A 14678-nucleotide genomic window follows, 5' to 3' on the forward strand; every position below is an offset into this window, starting at 1 on the left:
GTAGAGCGCATTGCAGTAGTCTATCTGGGAGTTAACAAGGGTGTGAGTGACTGTTTGGAGGGCATCTATATGAATAAAGAGGGCTTACTGATGTATGCCCCACATTAAACCCCCCACCCATTTTTTCTTATTTTGCACTATATTATACTTCAGTGTCTGCAGTCTAGAAATAGTAACATTCTTTAAGAAAAAAAAAATCTTCATAGATAATTTATGTCAGGAGTGGATTGGCCACCATGTTATTAAATACCTTCACTCATACTAGCCAAACATCTCAGGAGCGCTTTAGAGAGACTGCTTTCCATCATATCTTCCGTAGGGCATTTCAAAATATTTGTCTAATTCCAGAGTTCCTAAGTGATAGTGCTTAACTTGAAGTGGAATTGGCACTGGTGTGATACCTTAAGTCACCTTTAAGATACCTTAAATCTGAAAACTTAAAAGTATAATTCTTATTATCTTTCTCCAGCTTGTATTAGCACCACCTTGAACAATCTTGAGAATTTGGTCTGGTCTGGTTGTCTATTGATATTTGTGTGAATGTTCATGGCTTTAAGAAAGATAAAAGTCTTTTCTGGAGATATTGCAGTCCTGGAATTTCACCAAATGGATATTATCTGCTTTGCCCTATCATCTGAAAATGAAATTTATTGTTTTCTGTGAATTCAGTCTTCTAAATTAATGAAACATCTGCCTTCTAAAAGATTTACATAATAAAGATGTTAGCCTTTAGGATGAGTGCACGGTTAACATGGTTACTCTTCTGAACTTGTTTCTGCTGTTAGAAGCAGATGGTAATTTGGTAGCCCTGGCTTAATAACTCATCTGTAGCAAGGAAATTTATGTTATTTTCTTGAAAGGTCAAGAAATGTCAGTGTCACCCTTTGCAGCTAAAAGCCATAGTGGCTGGCAGTTCTGGGTGCAGTCTCATACAAGTGGAGGGAACCGGTTTGTAGAAGAATTATATAAGATTTAAATAAGAACACAACAGGCTTGTCTAGTTACCTTATTTTCCCATTTCCCCTCTCCTATAGTTATTTTTATAACCAGCCCACTAAATTTGTCTTGTACTAAGACTGTGTTTTTTTAAAAAAATCATCAGAACTTGCTGTGAAAAATTAGAATTATAGAGAATCCAGTTTTTTCTTTTGTACTGTGTTACTGCATTAAAAAATAATACCTACAATTCTATCTAGAATACTGCCTATAATTATAATTCTAAATTAAACTGATCATTATAGCTGTCAGAGTTTCTACTCCTGCCCTTCCGTTACTAGACTGTGATGACCATAACAGAAAGGGAGCAAGAAGAAATTATCTCTGGCTGATACAACTAGGTCTTAGTTTTCAGAGACAAAAAAATAGGATTATCAAAGGGGAGGATTCTAGTCTAATCGTCTCCTGATATGCTAATGATATAGCTATGGAGCACCTGTATATCCTGCGTGAAGTTCAACTCATAGTACAGATTGATGAGAAAAAGGACAAAGTGGGAAGACAGGATTTGATAGAAAAAAAACCTGCCTTGAAACTTTGTACAAAATAGTAAGACACCATCTATCCATTTGATGTGAATAGTTGATTAGGTGAAACTGTTTGTTCCTCTGACTTTTTTTTTAATTGGATAAATCTTGGTAGAATGACTATGGACAGATCCCAGGCAGACAAGTTGTCCAGTCTCAGGTGAAGAGTTTGAAGCCTTCCGTATTTCTCTGAGATGAGTTCTAGCATCCTACTATAAATCAGGCCATATATCACACCTTCTCAGTGATGAAATGTTCCTCCATGGGAACATTTGAGAGTAGAGAAGATAATAGCTATATCTTCAAAGGAGGTGACTGTGAAGAGCCTTCCCCCAGCCCCCTCCTCACCCCCAAAGATAGAGCTAGGAGGGGAACAATGCACATCTCTGGTGTTACCAGTTACACACAATTCTTCTTTCCCATTTCCTGATTAGGCCTATTAACTCACCTGTGCTTCCTTTCCAGTGGCAGGATCCTGTATAAGGATATGTACAAATTAGTACGGGTGATCTCGCCTCCTCTGGGCCTGGGAGAGAAGTGCCCCTACAGGGTGGCTTGCAAGGTTTGCCTCACAATCTCCAGCCACAACCCGGCAATAGGGACATCCCATTAAATCCCTCTCTCCTCCTCTCTTTTGTGGCTATTGTACTTCACAAGGGAATCCTGACTTGCTTTCCCTCGAGTTTAAAGAGATTCAAACCTTCTCAGAATCAGCAGCTGTTATAGCCAGGAAAAGATGAAGAAATGGGTTTCTGGGCACAGCCTAAATTGCGCATTCATTCTCATCTTGAATGAATAACTCTGGAGGTTTTGTAGCCTGTGTGTCTCCTGTAACATAGAGAAGACTTCGGGAACCACCATTTTTGGCTTCCAAAACCACTCCCTTTTCAGGACCTACATTTTTCATTTTGAAATGGGTGTTGTATCTGGTTTTTCACTAGCTTGGGAGCAAAAGTACAATACATAGGGAAGAAGGAATTAAGAATAATTAAAAAGTCAAATCAGACATGGCAAGAAATGAACAAAGCTCATCCAGTTGTGCCCAGAGATTTAATTTTAAAGGTATTATACTGCTGGGCATGTAAGAACTATTCATCCAGAATTACACTCTTCCTGTACTTCAGAAATAGTGCAACTAGATTCAGGTTGCATCTCCTAATGATATTGTTCACTTGGCCAGTCTCAAATATCTCATTTACTCCAATGGTGTAATGAAAATGCTATAACTAGAGAATGCCACTTCATATTGTGGGCAAGGGTTCATCTGACTATTTGGGTTTCACTTTAAAAAAAAATTCAATTTATGAGAAATTAGCATGTCAAGGAGAAAGCTACAGTAGTCTACAGTTTTCTAATTTTAGGAGTGAGGGATACTTTTGTATGGAAACTATTCTATCCTCAATGTAGCCTGGTATTGAACTTAGACATAGGTTTAGTGTCTCCTTGTGAGATAGCCACTAATCAAAAATAAGATGAATGGTTATTTGAAGGTATTAATCTCCTGCATCTATTTTGTGAGTGTTAACTCTGTACAAACACATGGATGCACACAAAGAAATATGTCTATGTGGTATTGATATTAAGGAAAAGTATACTCTAGTTATACTGAATGTAGTAAATTCCTTTTTTATGATATAAGACATGGTTTTTGTAATCAAAAGCAATAGCTTTGATCATTAATCTCTATGGCAAATGACTAACAAATTACAGCTTTTTTTCAATAGTGGGGTGCCATCTCTGAACAGTAAACATTCCAGTAATTCTTTACTTCTTGCTGGTCTCCATCTGTTCACCACTACTGACTAGGGCCAAAGATGACTATGAAGTAGTATCTTCTATTCATGACAGCCTATGATGTCAAGGTCATTTAGAATTCAAACTTTTCTAGCTAGAATCTGTGTCAAATTCAGCCTGCAAAAGTCCATTTAAAAAGAATACACTTGTTTCCTTCTACTTTCTCTTTATTGAAGAGCTGCTTCTATGAGATTTTGTTCCTGCCAAGTAAACCTACGTATTTCTGCACCAGTTTCACAATATATTTCCCTACAGTCATACTTCATGATCCTTCATTGTTTCCCTGCCCAAAGCTTCACCAAGAGAAAATGTTTTATGTGCTTTAGATAGAAACAATTATTCAGATCCCACAAAAAAAATTCTTCCCAGCCCACATTGCTTCCTCACACTTCCTTTTCAAGTAAAAGTGCTTTCAGCTGAACAATTCCTAAAACCATTAATCCAAAATGATACACAGCTTCCTCCCCCCAGCCCACCCCCACTTCCTAAGTATCCATGAATATGTCAGAAAATTGCAGTGTAAAGAATCATCTAAAGTACTCTGAATTTCTGGATCTTAAACACTTTTGAACTTTCCATAGCCAAAGAAGATCAGACATTGCCCTTTTGAAGTATATTTGTACTGTTTTGCTTTAGAAAGGATTAAAATGTACTAATTAACTTCCATAGTGAACACCATAAGCAGCAGTAAACATACCCATGGAGAATCTCCCAAATTAACTTTGGAAATAGAGAACTGTCTCTACCTCTCAGTAGCATCGTAGCATAATTAATTCATAATGGGAACCATGAGCAAATTAAGTTCACATTGTCTTTTGCCTCTCCTGCAGCGTTTTGAGGTTTTTTTCCCCCCATCCTTACTTCTAACCTCACACTGACTTGCAAAAAAGAAACTTTTTTTGAATTGGATAGTTTCTGTTCCTGGGTTAATTACTTGCCCAGTTATCTCCAGACAGCAGAAGGCTTTTGAACACTTCCTGTGATGATTCATTTTTGCTAGGCAGTCAACATCGGAACTATGCTAAAATTTCACCAGTATTTGGAATTTCTCTTATTTTGGTTTTTAACAAACTTTTTATTTGTTTTTCTGTAATAGAGAAGATCCAACCAAGCATGTCATTCCTACTTCTTTTTTATTATTATTGTTATTAAATACTACAGTTCAACAATTCAATAAAGAAATGACAGCAATATCCACATTTGGGCACAACCATCATTGTTAGGGCCAGTTCTTTATACCTGCAAATTAATTGCTTAAGGAACCACCCTGCATCCTAACTCCGCAAGCTTTGTTTTAACCTGGGTTTTGTATCCTTGGTGATCAACATATACTGCTTTTCCAGAATCATCTATGAAGTTGGTGAGCCATGCCCTGAAGAATCTTATTTGCATAGTTAATAAAGCAGAACCGTATTTTTACCTTCAAGGGAATCTGCTTATATATTTGTCAAAATGTCTGCCTAAATTATTTACATTTACACCACCAAAATGCAGAGAGCAAAAAAAAAAAAAAGTATCACTGCTCTGAAATGTCTATTGTATAACTTCAGATATACTACGTATTACCCCTATCCCAAGCCCATGTATTTTTGTACGATATACAGCCGCATAAGAAGTTTGGAAATAGTTTTTCCAACAACAAAATACAGTTTGTTAGCTTTATATACCTGAATTTAACTAGAAGTTGATTATATACAGTCACACACACATACACACACATACATACATACATATACAGTACATACATACAGTATATATAAATTTTAAATTAGTTTTCTTTATATATGATTATTTTGAACAGAAAATTAATTAGAGCACACTGAAATATTAATTACTAGACCTACTTCCCATGCTGATTTAATATTGCTAGCTATGCCATATTGATTAACCACCTATAAATAACCAGTGTTTGTTCCTTTATAATATGTTGCAGAGTAGTGCAAAAAGACTCTAGGGAAATAAAAAAAATCTGTCAATTTTATTTAGGCTTACTCTGGTGGCAAAATATGTTATTTGATTTTTGAGAATTAGCTGACTTTCTGATGTATCAAACATTCCCTCAATTTATTTTATTTTATTTTATTTTTACTTTGTATGCCACCCATTCCCAAAGGCTCTAGGCAGCTGACAATCAAGATTTTAAACTATATCTCTATCTTTTTAGGGACCTACAGATCAAGTGCTTTGCAGATATTGTACTTAATCTTTTTCCTGGGTAAACAGCCATTAGCTTGAAAGAGAATCCCTAATGATAGGGATTATGCAGAAAAGTCACTCTAGGAAGTCTTGCTGTGGATTTTTCTTTTTTCTTTTTTTTTTTGCATTCAGATTTCCCATTTTTTCATATTATTAGTGCCTAAAGCATATTTGTGCAAACAATTGATAAAAACAATTGTGCAAATAATTGTATGTAGGTATGTCTCCTGCTCAATATACCTGAAAATCACAGTTTGAACAGATACTTGAACAGATTAACATTCTATTAACAGATACTTATCTTCATTGAAATATTATACATTTACATTTATTTTTCAGTTCTTTGACCTGCTGTTGAAAAGCTTATACCTCTGTAAGCTTTCAGTGTCATTGCTGCTTAGTTAAAGTTTAATCCATAGCATGTTACCCTTTGCTTAGTAAGCTAAGGCTAATCTGTTTTGTAAACCTCTCAGATACTGTTGATATTTTTGATGCCAGTGGTTTTGAAAAAGCAACCCAATCAATGTATAATTCTTTGGGAATTTTTTGAATTGCTTTGGCATTATTTTTGTCTCTTTTAGCTGAGCCAGGGGCCATTTCCTCACGTTCCAAAAGTTTGCAGATCTTCTGTATCTCTGCTTTTTTTTTTTTTTTTAGATGGACTAGTTTGTCAGATTATTATCCATTATCAGATCCCACTTTGGAATCATTCTTTCATCATTCTTTGAATTGTGACTTTTAATGGCCTGATAAATTGCTTCATGTTATGACACAGTCCATATGGTTAGAGAAAGTTTTTAAGCTTCTTTCTTTCCTCTGTGCAAGTCATACCCCATTTTCATGCTTTTGAAATTTTATTCCACTAACATTTATAGTTCCCATCATACTCTGCTCTTCTCTTTCTTACAAGATGTTACTACAAGATTTCTTGGCTATGATTTGTTTCATGGCTCTCCAGAAAATTAGATATAATTCTCATTTTGAAATGTTTCACTGCAAAAACTACCAAGCTTAAAATAGAGGAAAAAATAAATCAAATTTTAAAAATAAGTCAAATTCAGTTGTGAAGAGAGATATTTTGGAGGCATTTTAAGGGCATTTTTATTCTGGGATAAAAAGCAACTCAATCAGGCCTTCCTCATGTGGTTTATCTTTAAACAATGTATTTTAGTGCATTTTAATGATATGCAAGCCATTTTGACTTCCATTTAGCAAGAGACCAATCTAAAAATGTTAAGTAAAGGTTGAAGGAAATAATGGGAAGTGGACAATTTTGGGAAATTGCATGAAAAACACAAAATAGTTATGCATCTTATTAAAAATAGGAGCAATTAAAATACAGAACTTGTTGCTTTAACACTGATGCCTCTGTGTTAGTCTTAAAACTAAAACAAGGGCTTGCCTGAGCAAATAGTAAACAAAGACCATCATAGGTAACACTGAAGCCGGGTAACGAAACATTTGCAAGAAAACAACCAAGCTCCGAGAACCTCAAGGACTCCACCATCATATCTTTCACCTAAAAGGGGCTGAAAAAACATCTGATACTGTTTAGTGCCCCGAGTAGGGCATCAGAATCTATTTTCATTGGGTCAGCCACCAAAATCCATGCAAGTCTTTCCTTTCTTACATCACATTTTGTATATTGCCTTTCCTGCTCATGGAAAGAATAGAGAAAACCCCTTATCCTTTTCCACAACATTCCCCCAGCTTAGAATAAGGATTCAAAATGAAGCTTCCAAGCCAAGTGACTAGATTTGAATCTGGCTTCTTTTTATGACTCACACTGAGTAGAGGGCTGAATGCTGAATGAGAGACTCACAAAGCAGGGAATACCAACTGACCCAACTGAAGCCTTAAGCGAAACAGCTGCCTCTGTCAAGACTCTTTAAACTCCAATTGGGTGAAACCTGAATTCGCATGTGGGAGGAAGTGGGAGGAGGGCCGGAGAGCATGGCATGTCGAATTTTCTTCTTGCATTTTCTTTTCTTACACACTTGGCATGCCTTTGCACCAGTGCATGGTGGGAACGTGCTCCATCCTAGCGCTAGATGGAAGCAAACAGACACATTCCTTTGAGAAGTGACCACACTGGACTTCCCTCCCATGCAAGATGCTGCTTTCTTCTTGCATGGACACTACCAGAGAGGGAGGACATGCCACTTCACTGAGGTATGCACCACCATATTCCAAATAACACCTTGTTATTATCTCGATTTATAACACTTACACACAGCCCTGGAAGTTACATGGGGCACATGCTGCAGTTGAAAGAAGAACTGGCCATAAAAACTAAAACATCCGCAGAGAAATGGAAAGGCAGGCAGTTCGTATCGGTGGCGTTCCTGGGTCTGTGTGAGGGGTGCTATAAATCCACATCAGCACAAGCTGTCATGTATAATTTGCATTGATTAATGGGTTTCCTGTTCTTTTCCTGTTTGTCTTTTTGTTTGTTTGTTTGTTTCTGTTCTCTCTCTTCTGTACCCTGTATTCTGATTTATTTGGGCCTTTTGTCTCTGGGAATGCCTTTTTCTTTTGTTTTTCTGCATCTTGCCCCCTCCCCTCCCTTTTCCTTTATCCTCTCTCCTCCTTGCACATGAGCAGCGGCCGCATCCATTACACTGAGATGTATGAAATGCTGACTCTCATGTCCCCACCACTAGGCCTCGGGAAGAGATGTCCCTCCAAAGTTGCTTATAAGGTAGAACAACCCTTCTTTCCTTTATGGGCTTCTGATTAGCAGGAAATGGGAAAGGAATAATGATAAGGGGTGGTGGGAGATAAAGGAGCTGTTTGATGCATTCCATTACAGTATCTGTTTGATTTTAGGTTGTGTTCATATCTTAATACTTAATGATCATATATTTCAAATCCTTATGATTCCCATTTGCAATAACATTACCATTATAAAAGAGAAAGGCACGTGGATTGGTGCAAGTCATGTTTAAAGTTAGTTTTTGTATAGGAAACACAACAGACATTCTGAGGGTAGATCCAAGAGAAACAGGATTGGTAACTGTAATATAACAAGGGAACAAATACTCAAGAACTTGGCAGGGCATTTGTTCAGTTATTCTATTGACTGCAAAAAGCAAGGGATGCAGAATAAGGTTCAAGGGGTCTTTGTTTAGTATTAGAGCAAATGTTTTGTATGCATCCAGATGTGATTTCCATCCAGCTACTCCAATGGAAATGTCCCAGGTAACAGGACTGAATATGAGTCCTCTCTGAAACCGTGGAATACCTTTCCCATTTAGAGTTGACACTATTTGGCTAGTTGGGCTAATGTTCAGATATACAGCAGTTTACATCAATATGATTAACTGTATCAGGGCAAGTGCTCATGTTTACATATTTAAGGCTACAAATATATCTGGGAATATGCCCTGTTCAATTCAGTGAGTTTTACTTCTGGGTATGCAGAATCCCCCCTGAAGTTTCCATCAGCAGTACTTTGGAACTTGTTTGAAATGGAAAATTATTAGATACATGAGGACATTCATATTATTAACGTTTAGGACATTTTAATGAAATTATCCTGGGCTGCCCACTTTTAGGAATGCAGCCCCCCTCATGCCACTAAAAGGCCAAGTATGGCTCGCAGCCCAAAAATGGTTCCATACCTCTAATATATAAGATTGAACTGCAATCCGTATAAGACTGTGAACTGGGCAAAGTCTTTGGAATAGGGCAACTACATCAGAAGAATATGAGAAACTATTCTAAAAAAACTGCAACTCATTCTCATTGACTCGTGGAAATACAAAATAGAGCATGACATGCCCATTAAATTGAAATCCTTTTAGCCAAGCTTTTGACTTAAAAAAAGCAAACAAACTTTCTGCAAGGGTTGTTCTGATAGCCTGGAAGGTAAGAAATGATACCCTGAAGCTGAGCTGGAGAAGGTGATAGGTTGTTTTGTGATAACACTGCATCCAATGGCCCTAGAAGCTTCAAAGAAATCTGCAGGACAGGTTCTTGCTACACGTGTCATTATAGGAAGTGAGAGATTGGATGGGAGAATGTGCCCAGCTCTATTCTCGAAAGAGTAGCACACTGAGAATATTGGGGGGGGGGGGGCTTCTGCCTGAGGATCCTGTGCTAGAATTTCATTATTCATACAGTACTGAGGGGCTGACTAATTCATTTCCAACTTAATGATAGATGTAATGGAAACTGCAGTGAAGCCAGCATTCTCTCTCTCTCTCTCTCTTTCCCTCCCTCCCTCCCTCTCCCTCTCCCTCTCCCTCTCCCTCTCCCTCTCCCTCCCTCCCTCTCCCTCTCTCTCTTTCCCTCTCTCCCTCTCCCTCCCTCTCTCTCTTTCTTTCTCACACACACACTTTTTGGCTTGGACTTCTTTTTTGTTTCTTCTTTTGTTTGGGGATGCTGCATTTCCCTTTGGACAGAACTCTTCTTCCTGACTCTTGAGCTTCAGGTCCTGTAATTGAAATGTTAGTTTGAGGTCTAGTTAACTGGGAAGAGTTTTGTTGGTTTTGTCCTTCTCTTCAGGAGCTGGTATGCAAAATGCCAGATAACTGATGTTGGGCTGGTTTGGCTTATCTCTCCCTTTTGTATAAAATGAGAAATGTGAGGAGATATTTGTTGTTGCAGGATCTGGGGATGTGGCAGTGGTTTTCACTCCTTCTTCTCATGATTTCAAATCAGTAGAAGGGAAGGTAGCCATGGTTCACCTCCAAAGGGCTTCTAAGGGTTTGAGGAGTGAAAATGGTGGTGATGTGAAATGGTGGTATTTTGGTATTCAGTGGTATTTATGTTATGAAAGCAGAGACAACTGCAGGGGGCAGGGGGTTAAAAAAGTCAAGATGGTTGGGATTGAAGCTGGGTCCCTTTTTAATATATGAAGAAGGGGCTTTGATTATGCAATTGCACCTGCCATCTTGACTTTTTTTACCCCATTCCCCTGATAAACCTGCATGTAAGTTCTGATTCAAATCATAAAAAAAAAAAAAAAAATAGAATTGCTAACTCTGGCCCTCTGGGTAGCTATATGGGATTGTCAGCCTATTGCATTATTCAGGATTTTAGCTGAGGTCAACTTCTGTTCACCTTTGTGCATGCCACAATGATACCCTTTGTTTTCAGAAGCCCAAGGCCCATTTTCTTCATTCTATATGCAAGGAAGCAAAAATATTCTATGAGCCTTAATCTTGCCAATCTCCTGTTGTAATAGATCCCCAAATCTCAAGAATGAGGGTGGTTGGTGTGGTGGGAAGAATAGCATAAGAACTGACAAAGCAATATATACTCTCTGGGAAGTGGATGTGGCCCTTTCGTTTTCCCCTTCAAGGGTAAAAGGAGCATGACCCGCCCACTCCTACCTTAGTCATCAACTTCTCTTCATTTGCACTCTCTCTCCCCACTCCTCAACTTCAGATAAAATGGAACCACTGCATGGGCAATCATTTGCTGCCACTGACACATCTTCTGAAGAAAACTCAAAAAGGGGGCGCCAGGATATGGCTAAGAGTTCTGAGCTTAATAAGTAAAAAAAAAACCAAAAAAATGTTCTAAATGGGAGATGCAGAAGTAATCTAGGACTGCTTCTCCTTTTAATGGAATAATAGACCATATCGGTTTGGATTCTTTTCTCCCAATCACAGAATGTGATTGTGAAGGGACCTGATTGGTCATCCTGTCCTGTCCGTCTTGCTTCAAATCAGTAAAAGGACACAGATCCTTGGCAAGGTGAATAAAAAATGGCAAAAGGTCACGCTGAAGGGAATGGGATAGGTTGGAGGGGATGGGGGCGATCCTTGCCCTCCTTTTTGGCTGTTCTATTTTATGCATTTTAAGCATTTTCCTCATGTCTCCCTGATACACTTTTCGAAACTGTTTTCTGCCTGATTCCCCCCCTCCCTACCTGTTTTGTGCAGAGACTGGTCCTGATGAACATGCCAGTGGCTGAGGACAACACAGTGCATTTCACTTCCACCTTGATGGCATTAATTAGAACAGCTCTTGATATTAAGATTGCAAAAGGTAAGGGGGCAGAGGGAAATGGGAAATTAAAGCAGGTAAACTAAAATAGCCAAGAGTTAGGAATGTACTTTTTCAGGGAGGAAAAAAATGAGCACTTTCCTAAGCCCACTTAACTTGGAATCTACAAAGATCTCTTGACTCAAAATAGTCAGATTAGCTCTGAAAATAATTTCATACCTAGTTTTTTCCTGTCATGGGACAAATACTGATAAACCAATTCTTCTAGTATAGTGCATGAAATAGTAAAAAGGAAATGAAATAATAAATTTTCAGATACCAATTGTGTAATGGGCATCTATTGTCTGACATCATCAAAACTTCTCCATATTTTCAGAGCAGAATGTGAAACAATGAAGGATTAATATGTGTATATTGTATATATATGCATGTGTGTACATATATACTTAAAGAAGAAAGCCCATCTGATCTGCAAGGGTACTGATGGATTAATTAGTTAAAGATAGAGCAGTACTGGTTTGGATACCTTGCTAAATTTAATTTCTTGTTGGTATCCTCCAGGACCTCACAGATTTTGGATGCCCTTGGTAGCCAATTGGAATTAAAGGAGGGTTCTTATCTCTGGTGTCATTAAGCTTCTTAGAGGAAGATGGGAAACAAAATGGATAAATAATGAGTCCAGCTCCCTTGTTTTCTCTTTCTCTTTCCTTCTCTCTCTCTCCACTTTGTTTAGAGTTCTTTTGATCTGCTCCCTTATAGGTGGTGCAGACTGGCAACAGTTAGACTCTGAGCTCCAGAAGGAAATACTGACCATTTGGCCTCACCTTTCTCAGAAGATGCTAGATCTATTGGTGCCCATGCCAAAAAGTAAGTTATTGTTTAGGAATTAGGGCCGCTAAGTGGTATTCAAAAAGGTGAAAGAAGCAAGACTGATCTGATTTTTAACAAAGAGAAGAAAGAAGTTAATATCAGCAGATTCCTTTCCCCCCCACTGCAACTCATGCTAATATTTTATTCAAACTTCTAGCCTACTCCATACATAGACATAAAGCAGAGAAACATACATGAAGATAGAAATGCATTCACATGAAAATAACGCTGAGACACATTACACCTTTTACAACTTAGCTTTACCTACCAATAGCTAGCCAATATTATAAAGACTATTTTGATATTAGGATCAAATATTAACCTTTTAAAAAAGATGCTATGCAGACACCAAGGCATCGTTCTGCCTATTGATCTGCAGTCCATCTGGGGGTCACTAGCTCCTTCCAGGTTATAGGGTTTAAAAATTGGGAGCCAATCTTATAAGTATTTGTTGTTTCCTGCCCTACAACTGTGCAAGATTGTATGTCCCTTACTCCACCTTCTACAACCCTGTTATCAGAGTAAAAAGTTCTATTTCAGTTAACATAGTGATGCCTTTTATTTCCAGCTACAGACCTGACGGTTGGGAAAATCTACGCAGCCATGATGATAATGGACTACTATAAACAGAGCAAAGCTAAAAAACAAAGACAGCAGCTGGAAGAACAGGTACAAATTCTGCCAGAAGAAAATACAAGTAATCTTGTTTCATTGTGGGTTAAAATCCAGCCATTCAGATTTTCTGGCAATTAGATTTATATAAAAAGGGTTAATGGAGGATGAGGGAAGTTATTTGCATAAGAATTAACAGGTATACCTTGCAACCTATGATGCATATAATATACTAAGGGTGGATTCCAAGAATACATAGAATTCTGTAGCACTTTCTCTAGGGCAGTGACAGGAATCACTGTAGCAAGATAGAAGACCATGCACATTTTTGTAAAAGGGAAAATACAATGGCAGGATTCCCCATCTGACCATCCTCCTTCCCCACATTTTCATGCATTCTGGGAATTCTTTTTACAGGAACCTGTACAAGATATATACTGTTAACTTCCCTGAGACCCCTTGCATATCACCAGCTGTGCCCCTCCCTTAGCTACACACTATATTTATTTGTTGCTGCTATGCAAACCCTCTCCCCTTCCCCTCTTTGAGCTGGCCGGTGCTTGCTTTGAGGTAGCAGTAAGGAAACAATATATTGGAACTTCATTCCTTCATTGTTTTCCCTTCACCAGCATTGCTTTTTGTAGTGAGCAGAAAAGGAGATAAGCAAACAAACAGCAGGCCGTTGTCCATGCAAAGCCATTCCTCAGAGCAGCAGGAAGGCAACAGGGAACAGAGTGTCACAGAGCTTCAGTCAAAATGCCTGTTTGAGCTTCAGTTCAGGAGGGATGACAAAACCTCAGGAGCTGAGATGAAGTGGGAGTTTCCAGCCATGGGGGCCACCAGGGAGTTCTAGAGAAAATGCTGAAAATCTGCCTTTGCAGTGTTTCTTCTGGAGGAGTGGCACAAGTCCCAGATCAGACTTTCCATTGCATGTGGAAGGTCTCTAAACATGGATTATGTTAAAAATATAGCATTTGTGTAAAACCTTTCTTTGAATATAGAGAAGGTTGGCTGGGGAGATGTGGGAAAGTAGAAGAAGTAGCTATGCTATGGAATACATTTTCACAAGGAAAGTAACTGAAGTGATTTGTATTTATTATCTCAGCAGTGTTTCATTTGGCTTTCATGAAATTTGCACCCCTTCCTGGCAGTTTCAGTATTGTTTTCCCCTTCTTTGGGGGTAGACTTCCCAAACCTACTGCTCTCTAAATGTGTTAGAGTATAATGCCCATCACATCTAGTCATCATAGGCATTGAGCATGATGGGAGTTTTCATTCAACATGTACATTATGTCATTGGTTTACTTAATTGAAACTGCAGTCATTTTCTCTTTCTTAACTCAGAAAAATGCCCCAATGTTCCAGCGCATGGAGCCTTCATCTCTTCCTCAGGAGATCATTTCCAATGCCAAAGCTTTGCCTTACCTCCAGCAAGACACAATTTCAGGACTGTAAGTATAGAAGTTTGAGTAAACAATACCGCCTTGACTTTGGTGTTTGTATTCCTACTGCAATTTCCTTTTTCACTGAATCCTACTCAAGATACAAAGCTATACTGGAAAGGAAAAAAATAATCTAGGAGAGATATTACAAATGGACCCAAAAATCTTGATAAACTGGCAAATACTGTATGTACTTCTAGGGAATAAAAGGTAATCGTCGTTGTAGTGCTGGTCAACAGATACTCTCAACTACTGAGGTTGCAGTAAGAATACAGAACTCAAA

At 38.3% G+C, this 14678-nt stretch overlaps 1 protein-coding gene across 1 annotated transcript in view; it reads left to right on the plus strand.

The window, feature by feature from the left end:
* The window catches only part of CACNA1E (calcium voltage-gated channel subunit alpha1 E), a 281325-nt gene that overhangs the window by 239034 nt on the left and 27613 nt on the right, over positions 1-14678 (plus strand). Inside the window, exons 38-42 of the mRNA XM_088153792.1 lie at positions 8118-8214; positions 11408-11513; positions 12231-12338; positions 12910-13010; positions 14298-14404. Coding sequence (XP_088009918.1) covers positions 8118-8214; positions 11408-11513; positions 12231-12338; positions 12910-13010; positions 14298-14404 — 519 coding nt within the window. The remainder of the gene's footprint in view (positions 1-8117; positions 8215-11407; positions 11514-12230; positions 12339-12909; positions 13011-14297; positions 14405-14678) is intronic.

This window comes from Python bivittatus, unplaced genomic scaffold, assembly GCF_059951505.1.
Source record: "Python bivittatus isolate LINGU-HERP-01145 unplaced genomic scaffold, Pbiv_v1 ctg000700_np1212, whole genome shotgun sequence".
In the NCBI taxonomy this organism is placed as follows: Eukaryota; Metazoa; Chordata; class Lepidosauria; order Squamata; family Pythonidae; genus Python; species Python bivittatus.